The sequence below is a fragment of the Alligator mississippiensis genome, chromosome 1 (assembly GCF_030867095.1).
Source record: "Alligator mississippiensis isolate rAllMis1 chromosome 1, rAllMis1, whole genome shotgun sequence".
Lineage (NCBI taxonomy): Eukaryota > Metazoa > Chordata > Crocodylia > Alligatoridae > Alligator > Alligator mississippiensis.
Window position 1 is genome coordinate 245,781,095 of NC_081824.1, and position 22,719 is coordinate 245,803,813.

The window sequence follows — 22,719 nt, forward strand, 5'->3', positions numbered from 1 at the left end:
TGCCAGCCAGCAGGCATTCCTGGTGGGGTTTCCCCAACACTTGCCCCTCCCTCAGCCCGGGCACATAGGTGGACAGGTGGGGAGGGGAAGAGAATGCACCCCGGGGCACAGTGGTGGAGGGGCATTGCCAGCCCCCCACCTCAGCAAACTCATTGGCCACTCCCAGGAGCAGGGCCAGGGGGGCAAGGGCAGCAGTGCCCCTCTGCGGGCCACACACTGCTGCCCAGCTGGAGGGAAGGGGAGCTTGCACCCAGCAGCCACCATCACCACTGCACTGCCACCGCTGCACCTGTGTGGGAAAGCCACACAAGACATGGGATGCAGTGGCGGTCTCTGCTCCCTCCTGGCTGGGCGGGCATGTGCAGCTTGCAGAGGGGCACTGCTGCCCTCGCCCCCCTGGTCCTGCTCCGGGTAAGTGGCATGGGACACGGTGGCAGCAGTGTAGTGATGCTGGCACACAGTGGCCACCATGCTGATGCTGGCAGTCATCACTGCACTGCTGCCAGCAGCTGCCCCACTGCACCTTTGCTCACGTGGCGGTGGCCGCCAGCACCACTACCGCTGTGCCCTGCGCCACTTGCCGAGAGCACGGGTGAGGGCAGCGGTGCCCCTCTGCAGGCCGCACATGCCTGTTTGGATGGGGGGGCGGGGGTTCGCACGCGGCAGTCACCACTGTACCCCACATCCCACGCAGCTTTTCCGCTGGCAGCCGCAGGTAAGCTACATGTGAGATCCCCCTTCCCCCCAGCTGGCCAACATACGTGTGGCCTGCAGAGGGGCACTGCTGTCTTCACTCCCAGGAGCAGGGCCCAGGGGGGGAGGGGGGGCAGTGCCCCTTGCCCCTCTGCCACCCCACCCTGTTCCCCCCCAACCTCCCTGCCTGCCCCGGCTGAGGGAGGGGAAAGTGTTGGGGAAAGCCCCACCAGGAGTGCCTGCCTGCTAGCAGGCACTCCATGTCTTCCCCCTGGCTCCCTCAGCTCCCAGCCGGCTTCCCCCCCAGCCCTGCCTGGCAATCCCCAAGCCCCACTTACCTCCAGGAACAAAAAAGACTGATCTTCCTCCCGCAGCAGCCTTCGGTAAGTGATTGCATTGGGTCCTGCCCTATCCCCCTCTCCCTCTCCCTCCCCCTCCAGGCAGGACTGGGGCTTTCCTGCCCCTTTTGCAAACACCACTTGCAGGCTGGAACTCAGCCAGCCTGCAGAGTTCTTTCCAAAAGGGGGAAATTCGTGAGTTTCCCTGCTAAAAGGAAAAATCTGCGTTTTCTCCAGTTAAAATGGGAAATCCGGGGTTTTCTCCATTTTTCCATGGGAAATGGAAAACCCGGATCCATGGTGATCAGCATATTCCATACTTATGTGGCTCCTGAAACACACTGAAAGCACCCTAAGAAGGCTCAAGTTAGAGTTACATGCATCTAAATGTTGGGTGCAGTTTATGTTCTTCTGTGGCTTCCTGCTGTTAAGGTTCAGATTATGTCTGTTCACCTAGTTTTAAACCAATCTAGTTATATGCAACCTTTCCTCTCTTAGAACATGCTGAAGGACTGCTGCTTTGAGAGCCATAGTTAAAAGAAAGATGATCAGGTGAGATATTGGGGGCTGTCTTCTGCCCTGATTAGTGTCAGCAGAAGCAGTATGAATTGCATTCTCACTTTTTGTGGTTTGTAACTGTTCTGCCTTCCTTTGGAACAATCTGGCACCCCCATCTGTAAATAACACTTCCTCTCTTCATTGAAATCCAATGTTTCCATGAAATCACTGCTTTAAAAAAAGATGATCCCCTCCCACATCATTTCATACACTCTCTGAAACTTTATCACATTTCTCAGAGTTATCTTTGTAAGTTCCTAGGCCCTAAGCTTCATCAAGTGCTTTCAATTTTTTTTCTTCAAGAAACTATACAGATGGTTCCTGCATTCAAGGGAACAGACTGTAGTGATACATGACCATTTATTTCTGACCCCAGAAGAACAGCAAATTGAATAAAAATGTATATGCTGCCGTATCTATTATGACTTTAAATCTTTATTGATATTAAAAATCTCCCCAGGGACTTAGCTGATCACTTGGATCTGGAAACCTCGGTCCTACAGATCATTCCTTATTTTTTTTTAAGGTGGGGAGGGAAAGAACAGGTTTGGGTTACTGTGGTGTTACTTCCTTTCTGCTAGTCCTCATCTCACCTCTTTCGTTTTCTGTCTGTGTTCTAGCTTTGTGCCTTTTTTTCTTGCTCTCAGTACTTAGGACACTTTCTGTCAGAGCTCTTAGAGCAGTCTTTGCCCAGCCCCACCACCTCTTCTTCAAATGCCTCATCACAGGCTAGTTCTTCCAGGAATTCTGTAGCCCTCCTTCCCACCTGGGGCCTCTTTCCCTGAATTCCTGCCCTGTGTCTGGTTTTGTGCTTCCCAGGGTCCAATCTTCAACATTTGTTCCCAATCTAATTATCCCTACTACAGTAGGTCCAATTTCTTCTGAAGGGATTCACTATTTATAGTAACAAGTAGTGGACCTTATTTGAAATTGAGAGCCTCTGTTAAGGCCTGAATTTATCAAAACCTGAATCTTTTTAATCATCTAAATAAAAACAATATGCTATTATCAATATCAGCAAGAAATCTAGAGCAAGATAATGAATTGAACCTGAAATTCATAGTAGAGGGAAGCAGTGCTCATCTGATACTACCTTTGCCAAAGACTTAGCCACTGTGCTGTATGCTGCAACAGTGCTGGGCAAATAGGAACATGAACTATGTTCATTTGCCCTAAAAAGCTCACAATCTAATGTATTTAGTTTGCAAATATTTGCTACAAGTTAATTCTTGAAAAGAAAGCACTGTGTAAGTTAAACTAAAAGAATAATTAAAACATCATTTTTATCCACTCTTGATTTCAGACATTGTGGAAAAGCTGTTCACTCTTACACTGGTGAAGTATGAAATGGGTTTTGCATATTATATGTTGATAATATTTTGTCTATGTGTGAATAAAATATCCTCCTGTGTTATCATTCACTGCTGCCCTTGGCTGTCACAGGGACTCAGTCTCTCTCGTAAGAGCTTCCTATACTTGTCTCCATCCTTCCAGGGTTGGTTCTTTTACTGCCTTTTACCTGGTTTACTCTGGCAAGCTGATGAACTTCATGAGCTTACCATCGAGGGTAGGGTTGCCAGCAGAACACTGAGCACTGTTCAATTTAGACTTTTCCCAAAGACAATTTTTTTTTTTCCATCCTTACAGATGGCTGCGGTGGCCAAAAGAAAGTAACATTTTGGCACTTGCTAGTTGCTCAGACATTTTGAGACTAGTTGTCACACACTGGGAAGTTACAAGCTTCAGCCACATACTCTATTTTAGCAGAGATGGGGGACCCAGAAGGAGGGGGAAGCACAGCAGCAGCATGTGCCCTACTGCTGTGCAACTGTTGGTGATGGTGTCCAACTTGCAGAAGAGGGCATGACATATTCTGATAAGTGGATGATGATGCTGGCTCCTCTAGAGAGACTGCCTGTCAGCATTAAATCATCATTTGCACTCTCAAAGACAGCCTTGATGATAAGCTCAGCAATATAAAAACAGAAGGGCTTAATGAATGGACTACATGAGCCAGACCAGTTGATCTGTTTGTGAGAGGGAGGATGAAGTCACTTTAAGGGCGTACATTGTGAACAACTGTCTAGGTGACATGCAGATGAGAGGGAATGCTAGAAGCACTTCCTTTTGCTTCTTATTTCCATCCTATCAAAACATTTTGTGGAGTGACTTGGGTCCTATGTAATCCTAGATTTCACTCAATGCTAATACAATTTATGTTTAGAGAAAGGTAGTTATCTGTGTTAGTCTGAAGTCAGGCAGAAAGCAGCACAGGGTGCCATCTTATAGATAATTCAGAGAAGCACAAGCTTCTGTAAGCAACAACATACTTCATCAGATTTTATAAAAGCTTATGTATCCCTGAATTAGCCTATAAGGTGCCCTGTCATCCTGCCTTCTACAATTTATGTTCATTAATCACACAATAAAATATCATACAATTTACTGTTTGAAATCAGGAGTATCCAAGCAACCGTGTTGTTAAATCAAAAGGTTTGATCTATTTTCATTTATAACCACTGAACTATTCAGGGGGAACTTTGGCATAAATGAGAAGAGAATACAGCTTACCTTATTACCACATGATAAGAGTTAATTTTTTCCCCTAGTGTCTTGTTTCGAAGAACTCCTCCATTACCAACAACAATGCACTTTTTACAGGGCTCACTGTTGAACAGATATTAAAGATTTATACATTTCAAAACATGATGAGTTTATGATGTTTCATTTAAGTTTGTTCCTGTTTCATGAATGCTCAGTTTCAGAACAACAGAATGTGTCCTGGGGTGGGATTTACTGTTCAGATCTCACTGTTTGGTTCAGTAGGTAGCCATTAGCATCCAAAGCTATATTAGACATTCCATATCATACTATAAACATTCCTAACCCTAGCTGACAGTTTCTGAATTAATACAAAGCTATGAAACAATTCCTTTTTTTTTTTTTTTTTTTTTTATAGAATACTGCACTTACAGAGATCATACTTTACCTGCAAATTGCAAAAAACTTTGCAAAGATGGTCCTTGGAGTTGGTGTTGTGCAATCCCAAGGCACTCCCTTATCCACAAAGGATGAATGAACATCTTCCATACCACTCACAAACTATTGCCTTCATGAGTAGTAGGAAACCCTAAGATGTGTCAGGATTCCCGCAGGTTGCAGCACAGAGCTAACACTGGTCTGCAACCCCACCCTGGCAAGATTTGGATTCAAAAAGTTTTATTCTAGGCATTTTTAATAGAAACATGCAAACCTGAACTGTAGCTTTTCTGTTGAAAAACAAGGTAGTGGTGGGAACCATTGAGGCGTGTCTATACTACACCCCTGGTATGTCTCTGGAAGGAAGCTCCTAAACATGCTCCACCCACCTGCTTCAGCTCAAGCATGCCAAAACCAGAAATGTGGCAGTGAAGTCACTCCAGGCCACACCACCACATTTCAGGGCAGTGCTTGGGATTCTCGCGCCCTGGACAGGCAGAGGATGCAGTGTAAACATGTCCTAAGCAAAAGCAAATTTCTGATGCTAATTCCTGACAGATAAAATTGAGTCATTTTTGAAAGGCATAACCTCTCCAAGCACTACACATCAGCAGTTAGTCTATCATTAGAAAGCTCTAAGCCTAAAATATAAGATTCCTTTAAAAATAATAAATGATAATCATAATACTATAAGACAGTGTTTACTGAGTGCCAGACTCTCACCTTAGACCAGACTGTGGTATCTTACTCATATTAAATATCAGCTTTCTCTTCAAACTGACCTATTCATTTCATTGAAACCTATCACAGCATATGAACATGAGCTAAGATAGCAGAATCCAGCCCACTGAATAGTGTATCAAGCAGTCCCCTATATGACAATGAAAGTATTAACATAGTAAAAGTAGCACTCAATATGAGCACAAACCATATAATCATGCTTAAAGACAATATAGGTTTCCCTTGCTTTATGGGGGTTCTGTATGTGCAAAATTGCTCTTATGAGATGCCCCTTTTTATATAAAAAATTTGTTATTGTGAGGTAAATTCACTCTTAAGTGATTGCTATGGTAGAAGCCCGCAGTCAGCTGCTTTGTGCAGTGCACTGTGGGAGTGATGTGCACCAAAATACAGTCTCCTGTGTGGATCCATGCTCCTTGCTCATTGTCTGTGACACATGTTTCTGTAGCTGCCATCCCCATTATGATAGTGCCCTGTGCTTGTGTGTACCATCTGCTGTTGGTGAGTCCCAAAACCGTCTTGTAAAAGTGGTAGAAATGGGTCTGGGCGTCAGTACAGTTGAGGTCTTGGAAGGTATCCCTATTTGTTACATTGTAAAGTGGGTTCCCTTTATGCAAATTTAAGTTATGCACCATTTTCCAGGAATGAATGTACAGCATAAAGCGAGGGAAACCTGTACTAAATCAGGAAAGGTGAAACAAAAATCAGTGCTATGACCTTCAGGCCTTACTCAAGAGGTCATTATGGTCACATTTCAAAATAAATTCTGGTCTGCAGGCTTCTCAGCAATAGCTCTGTGGTCACATCTGTACTAAAACATACCCTTTCTTTACTAACAGATTCTTGCTTAGCCTGTTGAAGGGCTAAAATATCATTACACAGGTGCCTAACAAAATTAAACTGGAAGTAAGAAGGAAAGGGCTAGAATACCACTCCAGCACTTATCAGGTGGACCCAAGAGTTTTTCTTACAGAGCCTAAACTCTTATTAAAGAAAAAAACAGAGTTTTCACTCATGATGGTTTTAAGGGGAAATTTCCTGAGTGTGAACTGATTCATGATCACTTCAATCATGTTTATACTTCCGTAGAGGGTGGGACTGCCGGCGGGCACTTCCGGGAACACCGGAGTGCCTGATTGGCTGTTGGGCCAGCAGCGGGAATTTCAAACCGTGGCCTTTAAAAGCCGTAGTTTGACGTAGCCCCCGGCACTCGGGAGCCAGGAGCAGGGAGGAGAGGAGGGAGCTGGGCACACGTGCATCCCGCACACACGTGTGCCCTCTTACCAGACCCAAGGTGGAGGCGGACGCAGCAGCAGCAGAGCCAGCAGTGGGGGCAGCAACAGCTGATCCCCCAAAGGTAAGTGGGACGGAAGGAGCTGGCACAGCTGAGCCAGATCTGGAGGGGAAGCCCCCCGGATCCCTTTTAGCTGAGCTGGTAGGAAGCTGCGCTCCCGAGCCACGGTGCGTGAACAGAGCGTGCCAGCACAGGCAGGAAGGGCCAGGAGGGAGACTCCTGCAAGTGTAGGGCAAAGGCACCATGCAAAACTCTAAATAAATAGCAACTTATATAATGGTGTCCATGCGGAGTGCTGCTAGGGCCCCTGCCTGGGGGGCGCCACCTACCTGGGGCTTGTCTGAGGCCTCCACCCAGACAGAGCCCATGGGGGAGCTGGCATCCCCCTGTCCCTCGGCCTGCAGGGGGCAGGGATTGGGGGTCCCCCACAGCTATCCTGCAGGCGCCTGTCTTAGGGCCTTGGAGGCACAGGTAAGGAAGCTCCAGGAGGAGGTTAGCAAGCTGAGGGGAATCAGGGAGGCGGAGGATGAAATTGATGGTTATTTCCTTTCCCTGCAGGGCCACACACCCAAGGAAGAAGCACCTTGGGAGGTGCCCTCCACTGCAGAGTAGCAGACGGTCACCTCCAGAACCAGGGCTGCTCGCAGCAAAGCAGTACCAGTTACTCCAGTCCGGCTGGAGAACAGGTACGAGGCCCTGGTGACGCTGCAGGAGAAGGAAGAAGAGAAGGAAACCTCTGGAGAGGAGGCAACTCCACACTCTTCATGCTCCGAACAGGCCGAAGGAGCTAAGCAGACCTAGAGGAGGAAACGTTGAGTGATCGTCATAGGCAACTCCATCCTAAGAGGTACAGAGGGTCCCATCTGTCGCCAGGACCCCTCAACACATGAGGTCTACTGCCTGCCTGGAGCAAAGATTCAGGACGTGACGGGGATGATCCAGGCTGTGATCCAGCCCACCGATTACCACCCCATGGTCCTAATCCATGTGGGTATCAATGATGCGGGCAAGAGAAGCCCTGATCACCTGATGACAGACTACCGTGCTCTGGGGGGCGTGCTGAGGGAGACAGGGGCACAGGTGGTATTCTCCTCTGTCCTACCAGTGAGCAGACGTGGAAGATGACACAAGACCTGCATCAGTGACACCAACTGGCAGCTTCGGGAATGGTGTCTCAAGGTGGGCTTCGGCTTCCTAGACAACGACCCGCACATCATGACGAGAGACACGCTCGGGTGGGATGGGCTTAACCTTTCCCCCAAAGGTAAGCATGTGTTCTCTTCTAGGTTGGCGGATCTCCTCCAGCGGGCTTTAAACTAGGCTCATCGGGGGAAGGGGAAGATGAGGGCGGAGGAAGCCTTGGACCACTAAACCAAGCGACACCCACAAGAACAGCCCAGCCTAGATCGACAACGAGCAGAACAAATACCCAGGTAAGCAACAGGGGCCAGGGCAGTACTGAGAGTAGGGGGCCAGTGCACACATCTTCAGGAGGCCTCAAATGCCTCTACACAAACGCTCGTAGTATAGGGAACAAACAGGAGGAACTTACCCTCCTGCTAGCTGAAACCAACCCAGAGCGGGCTCACAGAAACGTGGTAGGACCCAACACACAACTGGGCAGTGAATATCAAGGGCTATAGGCTGTAAAGGAGGGACAGGACAGGGAGAAAAGGAGGGGGTGTGGTGTTCTACATCAAGGAGGAATACACATCCTCATCAAGTAGCACAAGGTCAGATGAGGGGCACTGAAGTGCTCTGGGTTAGAATACAAGGAAGTCGAGGGGAAAGGGACTTAACGGTGGGGGTCTACTACAGACCACACAACCAAGGGGAAAAGCTAGACCGGGAATTCTTAAGTCAGCTCACGGAGGTAGTTTGGTCAAAGGACATGGTCATCTTGGGTGACCTGAACTTTCCAGACATCTGGTGGGAAGAGCAGTCAGCCAGCTCTGACCGCTCACGTAGGTTCCTATAAAAGATACAGGACCTCCGTCTAACCCAGGAGGTGCATAGCCCCAACCAGGGGAGATGCCTTGTTGGACCTGGTGCTGGCCATAGGCGATGACTTCGTGAGGGGGCTGCAGGTGCTCGACCACCTGGGTGATAGCGATCGTTGCCTGCTGGAATTCATCATCCAGCGCAAGGTGGCAAAAGCTTGCAGCAAGGCAGCAGCCCTGGACTTCAGGAGGGCAGACTTCAATGAGGTAAGGAGAAGAGTTGGGGAGGCACTGAGATCCCGGAGGGGAGGGGAGGGGAGGCAGGTGTCCAAGAAGAGTGGTCGTTCCTTAAGGAGACGACCCTCCAAGCCCAAAGGGAGGTAAATCCCAACAAGGATCAAAGGGGGCAAGAGGGCGCAAAAGCCCCCATGGCTCACCAAAAGCATACGGGTACGTCTTCTAGCTAAAAAGGAGGCATACACCCAATGGAAGGGAGGGGCCATCACCAGGGAGGAGTATACCTCGGTAGCTCGGGGCTGCAGGGGGGCGGTCAGGAAGGCCAAGGCGGAGATGGAACTGGGACTAGCTACCCGGATCAAGGACAACAAGAAGTCCTTTTTTAAATACATAGGGGGCAAAAAGAAGGTACCGGGTAACGTGGGGCCTCTGCAAGACACGCTAGGAAATCTGGTCGTCACACCAGATAACAAAGCTAACTTATTTAACAATTTCTTTGCCTCCATTTTTCTGAGCAGGGACCGGACCAGCCTGCGCCTGGGACCCCCTCAGGCCCCAGGGGAGGCGTACCCAGGCCTAGGGTCAGTGAGGATCTAGTCAGGGAACTTCTAGAGGGGCTAGACGTATTTAAATCAGCTGGTCCTGACGACCTCCACCCCAGAGTGCTGCGGGAATTAGCAGAGGTCATGGCGGGACCCCTGGCACGGCTTTAAAAGCACTCGTGGTACTCTGGTGTGGTGCCAGAGGACTGGAAAGGGCCAATGTGGTCCCCATTTTCAAAAAAGGGAGGAAGAAGGACCCAGGAAACTACAGGCCTGTTAGTCTTACCTCGATCCTGGGTAAGCTTTTTGAGAGAATTATCCTGGCACATGACCGCGAGGGGCCAGCAGGGGAGGTTATGCTTAGGGGCAACCAGCACGGTTTCATTAGAGGCAGGTCCTGTCAGACCAACCTGGTGGCCTTCTATGACCAGGTCACCAAATCCTTAGACGCAGGGGTAGCAGTGGACGTAGTCTTTCTGGACTTCAGGAAGGCCTTTGACACTGTCTCACCCCATTCTCATTAAAAAACTAGGGGACTGTGGCGTCGAACCCTACTCAGTCAAATGAGTCGCTAACTGGCTGGAGGGCCACACCCAGAGAGTGGTGGTGGACAGGTCATTTTCAACTTGGAGGGATGCGAGTAGTGGGGTCCCCCAGGGCTCGGTCCTCGTACCCGCACTGTTCAACATCTTCATCAGTGACTTGGACGAGGAGGTAAAAAGCACCCTGTTCAAATTTGCTGATGACACTAAGATGTGGGGTGAAGTGGGCGCACTAGAAGGGAGGAATAGGCTGCAATTGGACCTAGACAGGTTACAGGGGTGGGCGGATGAGAACATGATGAGTTCCAACACTGACAAGTGCAAGGTGCTGCACCTGGTGGGGAGGAAGAACCAGCAGCATACCTACAGGCTGGGGAGCTCCCTTCTTGTCAGTGCAGAGGCAGAAAAGGATCTTGGAGTCATCATTGATGCCAAAAGGAACATGGGCCGACAGTGTGGGGACGCGGTCAGGAAGGCCAACCGCACCTTGTCATGCATCCACAGATGCATCTTGAGCAGGTCCAAGGAGGTGATCTTCCACCCCTATGCGGCATTGGTCAGGCCGCAGTTGGAGTACTGCATCCAGTTCTGGGCACCACACTTCAGGAGGGATATGGACAACTTGGAGCAGGTCCAGAGGAGGGCCATTTGCATGATCAGAGGCCAGCAGGGCAGGCCCTATGAGGAGAGGCTAAGGGACCTGAACCTGTTCAGCCTCCACAAGAGAAGGCTGAGGGGGGATCTAGTGGCCGTTTACAAACTAGTCAGAGGGGACCAGCAGGCATTGGGGGAGTCCCTGTTCCCCCAGGGCACCACCAGGAGTGACTAGAAATAACGGTCACAAGCTGGCAGAGGGTAGATTCAGACTTGACATCAGGAGGTGCTACTTCACAGTCAGGGCGGCTAGGATCTGGAACCAACTTCCAAGAGAAGTGGTGCTGGCTCCTACCCTGGGGGTCTTTAAGAGGAGGTTAGACAAACATCTTGCTGGGTTCGTTTGACCCCAGTACTTTTTCCTGGCATGGCAGGGGGTTGGACTTGATCTGCTCAGGTCCCTTCCGACCCTACCAACTATAAAAAAAAAAACCCCAAACCCCCCCAATCAGTTTGCAGATGATATTATGAGTTTTAAGTGGTGGGCAGCCTCATCCATTTTAATTGAAATGGGATGAGAAGGCTAATACTTATTTTCAAATATTCACAATATTACATTACCTCTCACGGCTGAGCCTTTCAAGCAGGAACATCCATTTTTGGAGCGTAGATGGATCTCACAAAAGTTAAAAGTGGAATAGACCTGTTTAGCTATTTTACTTATCTCCTCCAAGTCTACTTCAGGATTGCTCTCCAGGCTAATTTTTCTATCATTTTTCTAATCTAGTGTTTTGAAGCAAGAGAGTGTAATCTGAATTTTCTTCCAGATTCTTCTGGATTTCTTTACATACTCTTCTAGACTCCTTTGAACATACCAGTCTTCTCTCTCTTACTTTCTGAGATGCCTCCACTACCTTCACCTCAATACTTACATCAGAGGATCAGTGAAGTTAGTGGAGGCATCTGAGAAAGTACGAGAGAAGACTGGCATGTTATAGGTGTGTTCAAAGGAGTCTGGAAGAAAATGTGGGAAAAGAAGTTACCAGAATGGCACTACCAGGAATAAGGAGAAGAGGAAGACTGGAGATGAGATGGAGAGATATAGTGGGGAGGCACATGAGATGGGAGCTGAAAGAAGAGGATATGTATGACCAAAGTCAGTGGAGAGCCCTGATCTTCAACAACAATCCCATTTAGATGGGACAAGCAAAGAAGAAGAGTGCAAGCTGAGTCTGACAGATTGATAGAAACTTTGAGAAGGGAAAATGAGGCTGCAGCTGGAGTACTGCATTCAGTTCTGGGCTCCACAATTTATAAAGGATGTGGATAAGCTTGAGAGAGTCCAGAGGAGAGCCATGCACATGATTAAAGGGCAGAAGAACAGGCCCTATGATGAGAGGCTGAGAGCCATGGGACTTTTCAGCCTGGAAAAGCGCAGGCTCAGGGGTGACTTAGTGGCTGCCTATAAGGGGTGTACATCAGGATCGGGGGAGAGCGCCTGTTCACCTGAGCGCCCCAAAGGATGACAAGGTCAAATGGTCACAAACTTCTCCAAGACTATTTTAGGCTGGACATAAAGAAAAACGTCTTTACTGTCAGAGCCCCCCAAGGCCAGGAATAGACTCCCTCCAGAGGTGGTGCAGGCACCTACTCTGGACTCTTTTAAGAAACGCTTGGACGCCTATCTTGCTGGAATCCCTTGACCATAACTGACCTCCTGCCCCTTGGGTAGGAGGCTGGACTTGATGATCTTCCAAGGTCCCTTCCAGCCCTAATGTCTATGAAATCTATTAAAATGAATTCCTTTTTCTCTGCCCCACTGCTCCTCATTAGGGGTTCAAAGTGAGAATCTAGGTGGTGAGGGAACAGTAACCAAGGGGGAAGGTGAAAGGAAACAGAAATGCAGGCCTTGATAGCACAAAAGGAAGGGAAAAAATATCCGAAAAGGGAGCAGGTTGAAGAGGAAGGTGAAAAGGAAGGAGAAAAGGAAGGGGCACAGCAAGGGAAGTGTATGTAGATTTCCACTTATTGTTCTTCCCTTTAACTGCAAGCAGCACTAGCCACACACAAACAGTTTTAAAACAATCCAGCAAATAATCCATTCTTCAGTCACGTTTTTTCAACAGTCAACTGCAGCCAGGTGTCTGCCAGAAACAACTGCTACTACCATGACACAAGTGGGTGAATGTTACGAGAAACATGGACAGCAGCATGTGCATGAAGATAAGAGCTACTTTTCCCATTGCTGTGTTTTGCCATGCTGGTTTTGCAAACTTATCACCACTCAGAATCCTGACTTGTACAATTCTGGCCACTCCCCACCCGATCACTTAGCCACTGATCATCTTTTGACCACACTAGTAGGTTTCTGTGTCTTTAAGTTTCATGGCTTTACCCTTTATTTTCTTGGGTTGTTTGATGTGAAGATGTAAGAATTAGAGACCTCTGTCTCTGTCCTGTTAGTTGCTTTGTACTGCTCTGATGGGAGGAGGAGCCCTGGACCACACTTAATCTGCCTGCAGCCAATCAATTCTTCTCACGTAAATTCTCTAATGATCTTGACCCACCTAATGATTTCTAGTCTACCCACTTTCCAGTGTTTGAGGGGTAATGGCCAGGACACTTTTTCACCCTAGTCATCCCTGATTGCTGAAATTATGTTAAATGGGCTGGCGTGAAATTAAAACAGCTCTTAGGGCTGCTCTTCTTTACACTATGAAACTGTGTTGGTGGCTGGGTACTGTCAGACTTGCAGGGATGGGAAGCTGACTTTGTAGTTTGGCTACAGCTCAGGAAGCAAACTGATGTGGCTAGACAGTCTGAAAGATTATTACATACTCCTTCACATCACCAGCATTCTGAGAGCTTCTCAAATTCTAAACTAGGAAAGTTTGATTTTAGTTCACATACTTTATTTATTATAAACAGCTCCTTTAAACTGTCCTGTTTGCAAATACATATATTAAAATAAAAGTTAGGACTTTAAATGCCTTATGAGAAGGTCCTTTCCTCAGCAAGGGATTCAAAACAAAGGGAGGACATTCCTTTCTTAAGAAAAAAAATTCTCTGAACAGGACATTGTTGAGAAAATTATATGATTTTCTTTGATGCTATATTCCTTTACCAGGAAACAGTGGAGAAGAAACTTTCTGTTTATCCATTACTGCATATTGCATTTACTGCAGTTACTCGTAATACCTAGTGTAAGCCAAAATTTGATGAGAGATTTCCAAAAACATCATAAACTTTACTGAAGAAACGGAATATTTGCTAGGATGTGCAACGAATCATTCCAGTGCTAGGGCCCAGTTTTGTGAATCTCTCTCTTGTAGATAATTTAATTGATTCTGATGGAAACACTCACTTGAGAAAGTTTCCAAAATTGAGCCTTTACACTATATGCACCCTACGTTGGACCGAGTCTGAAAATTGTATCACTAATAACCCCCCAACCCAAATTTCCATTGGTTTACCCTGTGTAGTTTTACTGGCACCCCATGTAATGTGGCTATTTTATGCCATTTAGAGGTGTGCACATCTTAATGGTCCTGAAAACTTTAAGCGTACCTAGGTCTCAACTAGAATGGGAAAGGTTATAAAAAATATACCCTTTGTGCCCTACACAGTTATCATTGACTGGAGACTAGGAAAACTAAGTAACTTAATGGATGTACAATACAGGGTTTTTATAAGAATTCTTTCAGACAGCACTTACTACTGTAAAACACATCTTGATAGTGTATTTTTATATGTTTACCCAAATACACACAGTTTCTAGGTATTCTAGTGACTCATACTCTATAAATCCAGGCCAGGATCAAGCCCACCGATTATTACCCCATGGTCCTAGTCCATGTGGGTACTAATTATGCGGCCAGGAGAACCCCCGATCACTTGATGGCGGACTACTGTGCTCTGGGCGGTGTGCTGAAGGAGTTCGGTGCCCAGGTGGTTTTCTCTTCCATCCTACCAGTGACCGGACGAGGAAGACGGCAGGAGAACTGCATCAGAGAGACCAACTGGCAGCTTCGGCAGTGGTGTCTCGAGGCAGGCTTCGGCTTCCTGGACAATGACGCGCACATCACGACAAGGGACATGCTCAGCTGGGATGGGCTTCACCTGTCCCCCAAAGGTAAGCATGTGTTTTCTTCTAGGTTGGCAGATCTCCTCCGGCGGGCTTTAAACTAGGCTCGTCGGGGGGAGGGGAGTACGAGGGCAGGGGAAGCTGTGGACCACCAAACCATGTGGCACCCACAAGGACAGCCCAGCCTGAAGAAGGAGAACATTGGGAACCTGAAAGCCATGGGGAGGCCAGCACTACAGAACAGGTAAGGAACAAGAAGGTAAGAAACAATGGGCCCCATGGGACTGGGAGCGGGGGGGCAGCAAAGGCACCAGTTGCAGGGCTCAAGTGCCTATATACTAATGCTAGGAGCATGGGGAACAAGCAGGATGAATTAGCGCTCCTGCTTGCACTAAACACCTATGACTTAGTGGGGCTAACAGAGACCTGGTGGGATTCATCCCATGACTGGGCGGTACATATTGAGGGCTATAGATTGTATAGAAAGGACAGGTCGGGGAAGAAAGGGGGGGGGGGGGGTTGCACTTTATGTCAGTGAGCAATACACATCAACCCTCATCAAGACAGAATCCGAGGTTGAGGAAGTAGAAGGATTGTGGGTTAGGCTACATGGGGGGCAAGGAGAAAGGGATTTGGTGGTAGGGGTCTGTTACAGACCCCACACCAAGGGGAAGAAATAGATGCGGGGCTCCTGAGGCAACTCTCGGAGACCATAAAAGCTAAAGAGGCGGTAGTCATGGGGGACCTAAACTACCCGGACATTTGCTGGGAGATGCAGACAGCAAGGTCCCATCGCTCACGCAGGTTTCTAACTTGTGTACAGGACCTCCACCTGACACAGGAGGTGCATGGTCCCACTAGGGGGAATGCCATACTGGATCTGGTATTGGCAACGGGAGATGACATGATAGCTACCGATCTGGAGGTCCCCTATCTGGGAGACAGTGATCACCTTATAATAGAATTCAACATAAGATGGCGAGTGGGTAAGGTAACTAGTAGGGTGAAAGTGCTAGACTTTAGGAAAGCTGATCTCATTGTACTCAGGCAATTAGTCAGGGAAACACTGCAGAGTAGGAGTTTTGATGGGATGGGTGCCCAAGAAGGGTGGCTGTGCCTAAAGGAAACGAGCCTTTGGGCACAAAGCAAGACGATCCCCGAGCGAGGCAAAAGAGGGAAAGGGGCCAGGAGGCTTCCATGGCTGACCAGAGAGATCCAGGGCAGCCTAAGGGCCAAAAGGGGAGCACATAAAAAGTGGAAACAGGGTGAGATCACTAAAGATGAATATACCTCCTCTGCTCATGCTTGTAGGGAGGCAGTTAGGCGGGCCAAAGCTACCATGGAGCTGAGGATGGCAACCCAAGCAAAGGACAACAAGAAATTGTTTTTTAGATACATTGGGAGTAAAAGGAAGGCCCAGGGAGGAATAGGACCGCTGCTAAATGGGCAGAAACAATTGGTGACAGATAGGGGGGACAAGGCTGAACTCCTCAACGAGTTCTTTGCCTCAGTGTTCCTAAGCGAGGGGCACGACAAGTCTCTCACTGGGGTTGTAGAGAGGTAGCAGCAAGGCGCCAGACTTCCATACGTAGATCCTGAGGTGGTGCAGAGTCACTTAGAAGAACTGGATGCCTTTAAGTCGGTAGGCCCGGATGGGCTCCATCCGAGGGTGCTGAAGGCACTGGCCGACGTCATTGCAGAGCCACTGGCGGGAATATTCGAATGCTCGTGGCGCACGGGCCAAGTCCCGGAGGACTGGAAAAGGGCTAACGTGGTCCCCATTTTCAAAAAGGGGAGGAAGGAGGACCCGGGCAACTATAGGCCGGTCAGTCTCACCTCCATCCTTGGTAAAGTCTTTGAAAAAATTATCAAGGCTCACATTTGTGAGAGCCCGGCAGGACAAATTATGCTGAGGGGAAACCAGCATGGGTTTGTGGCGGGCAGATCGTGCCTGACCAACCTAGTCTCTTTCTATGACCAGGTTACGAAACGCCTGGACACAGGAGGAGGGGTGGATGTCGTATACTTAGACTTCAGGAAGGCCTTCGATACGGTATCCCACCCCATACTGGTGAACAAGTTAAGAGGCTGTGATGTGGATGACTGCACAGTCCGGTGGGTGGCGAATTGGCTAGAGGGTCGCACCCAAAGAGTCGTGGTAGATGGGTTGGTCTCGACCTGGAAGGGTGTGGGCAGTGGGGTCCCGCAGGGTTCGGTCCTTGGACCGATACTCTTTAATGTCTTCATCAGCGACTTGGACGTGGGAGTGAAATGTACTCTGTCCAAGTTTGCAGATGACACAAAGCTATGGGGACAAGTGGACACGCCGGAGGGCAGGGAACAGCTGCAGGCAGACCTGGATAGGTTGGACAAGTGGGCAGAAAACAACAGGATGCAGTTCAACAAGGAGAAATGCAAAGTGCTGCACCTAGGGAGGAAAAATGTCCAGCACACCTACAGCCTAGGGAATGACCTGCTGGGTGGCACAGAGGTGGAAAGGGATCATGAGCCGGCAGTGTGACGAAGCCATCAGAAAAGCCAATGGCACTTTATCGTGCATCAGCAGATGCATGACAAATAGGTCCAGGGAGGTGATACTTCCCCTCTATAGGGCGCTGGTCAGACCGCAGTTGGAGTACTGCGTGCAATTCTGGGCGCCACACTTCAAGAAGGATGCGGATAACCTGGAGAGGGTACAGCGAAGGGCGACTCGTATGGTCAAGGGCCTGCAGACCAAGCCCTACGAGGAGAGACTAGAGAAACTGGACCTTTTCAGCCTCCGCAAGAGAAGGTTGAGAGGCGACCTTGTGGCTGCCTATAAGTTCATCACGGGGGCACAGAAGGGAATTGGTGAGGATTTATTCACCAAGGCGACCCCGGGGGTTACAAGAAACAATGGCCACAAGCTAGCAGAGAGCAGATTTAGACTGGACATTAGGAAGAATTTCTTCACAGTTCGAGTGGCCAAGGTCTGGAACGGGCTCCCAAGGGAGGTGGTGCTCTCCCCTACCCTGGGGGTCTTCAAGAGGAGGTTAGACGAGTATCTAGCTGGGGTCATCTAGACCCAGCACTCTTTCCTGCTTATGCAGGGGGTCGGACTTGATGATCTATTGAGGTCCCTTCCGACCCTAACATCTATGAATCTATGAATCTCCTCCTCCATGACCCAAGATCTCTGGTTGCTGGCAAGAACAGGGGATGGATTATTTTTTTAATTGAGAGTTCCATTGAACTTTCCAGAGGTGAAAAGTGTAGGGAGAGAGAGAAAAACCAGGTACCTTGGCCCAACATATGAAAACTGACCACTCAGAAAATTATAGGAAAACAATAGGTCCTAGAACAAGCTAAAGCTTGGTTTTAAACTCTAATTTCTTCAGTAGGGAGTCCATGATCAATAAATAAATAAATGCAGTTTGTTAAAAATAAGGCCAAGCACAATAATTTCTATTTGGATTGCCTCAAGGATAAGGGATGGCATACAGTTAGATTTAGTATCCTGTGTGGCAAATTTTACAAGGCAATTTGCATGTGAGCTATGCTATATCACTTATCTGTTTGTGTAGCAGGCACATTTTTTTTAATTGTACTTGGTAATTTGGTACTATTGCTCAATTGCAAAACATGCTACCCAACAAAGAAACTGAAGGCCAAGGAACAGTAGCTTCTACCTGGAAAACTGGTGCCTACACTTTCTAGCCCTGTGAACTGGATGAATGATGCAGAACCAGTCCACAGGTCAGACCCAAGTTCACAGGCTTGATTCAGTACAGAATCAGCATGCAAGGTTGGTCTGCAGGTGCAACCCTGTGCACTTGTTCAACCCTGCATATCAGATCTAGCTGTGGGGTGACTGTTTGCCAACATGACCTGGTGCACAGGGCTATGTCATCTGGATCATTGGACTCCCCATGGGTCTGGAAATCCAGTGCCAAGGGAACCATGGCAGCGTTAACAGCCACAGCTCTGGGAGCAATTAATGCTACTTTTCCTCTGCCCCCAAATTTCTGGATCCATGAAGAGCCTGACAGGCCAGATGAAATGTTTCTGTAGGCTGGATCTGGCCTGCAGGCTGGAGGATGAGCACCACTGATCTAGAAGATACCAAAGGACTACACCTAACATACCACAATCAGGCAGGGTACACTCCACATACCCTGTAAACTATAAGTTTATCAAGGATAATATTTTATAGCTTAACCGCCAAACTGGATTAGAGGAATATTCCAGTCACATAAACATGAAATTGGATCTACATTACGGGATTTTTGCTTTTTTGTAAAATATTCCAAGCATAGAAAAGGACACCAAACAGATGAACGCTCCTCTCAAGCACATCTTCTGAAACAGGATTACAATCAATTTAGCCTGATTTACACTAATGTTGGTTGTCAAAAGGGTTTTGGGAGTATCCACAGTTTATTAAGGTTCTCAGGACTTTACTGGGGAAAGGGGCTGGACTTGTAAAGCATTCGGCCTCCTTCAGGAAAAAAAAACAAGCCTCTAAATTCATCTACAGGATAATGATTGAACTGTGATCCTACATATATTTAACACTGGGATAAATTATACTTTGGGATCACTTGCATAGTTCTTTTTGACAGACTGGGTCAGATTCTCACTTTGGTTGTGTTTATGCAAATGCAAGATAATTCTGAATATCTTATTTTCTGAATATTTAAATTAATTTTAAAACAGTAATTACATTTTAAAGCATGACAACTGTAATACAAACAAGCAAACAACCTCACCCATCATCTTTATGGAAGAGTTCACAGCTTTCCAGTCTTGAAAGGGCTAGGTGAAAATTGCTCTCTGAAAAGCAAGGAGCAAGAAAAGGATTTGAAATGAAAACATTTAGTGTTTCGTGCTGCAAAAATAGAAGTGCCACTTTGAATATAGCATTTTTAGCAACAACAAAAAAAGCTTTTATCCATTTACATTTTCTTCCTAGAAAACAAGTTATAGCCATGTTGAGATTTCAGAACCATATGTTAGTCAGCAATCAAACCAAATCAGTCTTATTATAGCTTCTTGAAAATAATCAGCTGCCCTATCCCTCCCACACATGCCTTGGTCTGAGATCAGAACAAGTCATGTTCAGACATTATTGGTCTGAGACATGCACTGCTACAGTAATACAATAAACCACTGTTGTATCAAATGGAGCTAGCATTAGTTATTTTATCTGTCCACCTTAGGCACTTATAATTACTCCCTATTACTATAATACCTGGATGCCTTGGTCTACTCTTTAAGACTCCGATCCACTGAGATAACAGCATTTCCCCATCTCACAAATGGGGAGTGAGGGGCTAAAAGAAACTAAAACCAAGATTATAAACTTAGCGCCATGCAGGGCAACACCTAAAAGGCCAAAGGACCCTAAGGAACCTACGGAAATGTCTATACAAAGCCTTATCTTCAAAAGGTCATTTAGGCACTTAGGAACCTAAGACTATGTCTGGACTAGGAGTGTAGTCCTGGTATAGTAGCAGCATGATACTATCCTGCAAACTGCTTCTTATGTGGATGCAGGTATACAGACAAAACTGTGCTAATTCTTCATCTCCTTCTCATGGAAACAAGTGGTAACCAGCCAAACTGCGATTCTTCTGGTATAAGCTGTGCCTGCGCTGGGAGTTTTTGTCAAAAGAGCTTAACTGGTCACAGACTGCCCATTTTCACCCCAGACCTGACACAACAGTGCAAACATTGATATAGCTTTAGTTCCAATAATGGTGCAGACAAAAATGCAGCTCCCTGCTGTAACTGAGAATGCTTTGCAGGAAGTGCACCAAGTGACAACAATGCTCTGAAACAAACAGAAGTTCAATGTTAGCTGCAGCCTGCAGCTGGTTTCCCCTAGCAAGGGCCCCTGCAACCTACAAGGCTGCAAAGTTTTCGGAATGGGAGGGGAGGAAACGGAGCAGAGGGAGCTCATTCTAAAGTTTCCGCAGCTAGCACTGGAGGGTTGGGTGGGTGAATTGGAGGACCCCGCCTCAGGGGGGAGGGTGGGGGGGAAGGGCGGCTCCAAAACACCCAACCCACCCCACCCTCCAGCGAGGGCTGAAAACCCCCCGGACTGATTCCCTACACTCCCTTTACCCTCTCCCATTCGGAAAACAGCTCAAGGCTGGCAGGCAGCACAGACAGAAGTTACAGAAGATGCTCTTTTTTTAAACCTCTCCATTAAGGGGTTACCCTTATGCACAGATTCATAGACATTAGGGCTGGAAGGGACCTTGGAAGATCATCAAGTCCAGCCCCCTGCCCAAGGGCAGGAAGTCACAGGGGTCATAGGATCCCAGCAAGATAGACATCCTAATGTCTCTTGAAGGTGCTCAAAGTAGGTGCTTGAACCACCTCTGGCGGCAGTCTTTTCCAAACCTTGGGGGCTCGGACATTAAAGAAGTTCTTCCTTGCCAAAGCTACCATGGAGCTGAGGATGGCAACCCAAGTAAAAGACAACAAGAAATTGTTTTTTAGATATATAGGGATTAAAAGGAAAGCCCAGGGAGGAATAGGACCCCTGCTAAATGGGCAGAAACAATTGGTGACAAACAGGGGGGACAAGGCTGAACTCTTCAACGAGTTCTTTGCCTCAGTGTTCCTAAGTGAGGGGCACAACAAGTCTCTCACTGGGGTTGTAGAAAGGCAGCAGCAAGGCGCCAGACTTCCATGCGTAGACCCTGAGATGGTGCAGAGGCACTTGGAAGAACTGGATGCATTTAAGTCAGCAGGCCCGGATGAGCTCCATCTGAGGGTGCTGAAGGCACTGGCAGACATCATTGCAGAGCCACTGGCGGGAATATTTGAACGCTCGTGGCGCACGGGCCAAGTCCCAGAGGACTGGAAAAGGGCCAACGTGGTCCCCTTTTTCAAAAAGGGGAGGAAGGAGGACCCGGGCAACTATAGGCCAGTCAGTCTCACCTCCATCCTTGGCAAAGTCTTTGAAAAAATTATCAAGGCTCACATTTGTGAGAGCCCGGCAGGGCAAATTATGCTGAGGGGAAATCAGCATGGGTTCGTGGCAGGCAGATCGTGCCTGACCAATCTAGTTTCTTTTTATGACCAGGTTACGAAATGTCTGGACACAGGAGGAGGGGTGGATGTCGTATACTTAGACTTCAGGAAGGCCTTCGATACGGTATCCCACCCCATACTGGTGAACAAGTTAAGAGGCTATGTGGATGACTACACAGTCCGGTGGGTGGCGAATTCGCTGGAGGGTCGCACCCAGAGAGTGGGCAGTGGGGTCCCACAGGGTTCGGTCCTTGGACCGATACTCTTTAATGTCTTCATCAGTGACTTGGACGAGGGAGTGAAATGTACTCTGTCCAAGTTTGCAGATGACACAAAGCTATGGGGAGATGTAGGGTACAGCTGCAAGCAGATCTGGATAGGTTGGACAAGTGGGCAGAAAACAACAGAATGCAGTTCAACAAGGAGAAATGCAAAGTGCTGCACCTAGGGAGGAAAAATGTCCAGCACACCTACAGCCTAGGGAATGACCTGCTGGGTGGCATGGAAGTGGAAAGGGATCTTGGAGTCCTACTGGACTCCAAGATGAACATGAGTCGGCAGTGTGACGAAGCCATCAAAAAAGCCAATGGCACTTTATCGTGTATCAGCAGATGCATGACAAATAGGTCCAAGGAGGTGATACTTCCCCTCTATCAGGCGCTGGTCAGACCGCAGTTGGGATACTGCGTGCAATTCTGGGCGCCGCAATTCAAGAGGGATGCGGATAACCTGGAGAGGGTCCAGAGAAGGGCCACTCGTATGGTTAAGGGCCTGCAGTCCAAGCCCTACGAGGAGAGACTAGAGAAACTGGACCTTTTCAGCCTCCGCAAGAGAAGGTTGAGAGGCGACCTTGTGGCCGCCTATAAGTTCATCACGGGGGCACAGAAGGGAATTGGTGAGGATTTATTCACCAAGGCGCCCCCGGGGGTTACAAGAAACAATGGCCACAAGCTAGCAGAGAGCAGATTTAGATTGGACATTAGGAAGAACTTCTTCACAGTTAGCGTGGCCAGGGTCTGGAACGGGCTCCCAAGGGAGGTGGTGCTCTCCCCTACCCTGGGGGTCTTCAAGAGGAGGTTAGACGAGCATCTAGCTGGGGTCATCTAGACCCAGCATTCTTTCCTGCTTATGCAGGGGGTCGGACTCAATGATCT

At 48.0% G+C, this 22,719-nt stretch overlaps 1 protein-coding gene across 6 annotated transcripts in view; it reads right to left on the bottom strand.

Annotated features, from left to right (window-relative positions):
* ST3GAL6 (ST3 beta-galactoside alpha-2,3-sialyltransferase 6) overlaps nt 1-22,719 on the bottom strand; it is an 81,258-nt gene that overhangs the window by 20,336 nt on the left and 38,203 nt on the right. For all 6 annotated transcript variants that reach the window (XM_019476338.2, XM_059720442.1, XM_019476337.2 and 3 more), the window contains 2 exons: nt 19,291-19,354; nt 4,161-4,256 (listed from right to left, as the gene is read on the bottom strand). In XM_019476338.2, coding sequence (XP_019331883.1) covers nt 4,161-4,256; nt 19,291-19,354 — 160 coding nt within the window. The remainder of the gene's footprint in view (nt 1-4,160; nt 4,257-19,290; nt 19,355-22,719) is intronic.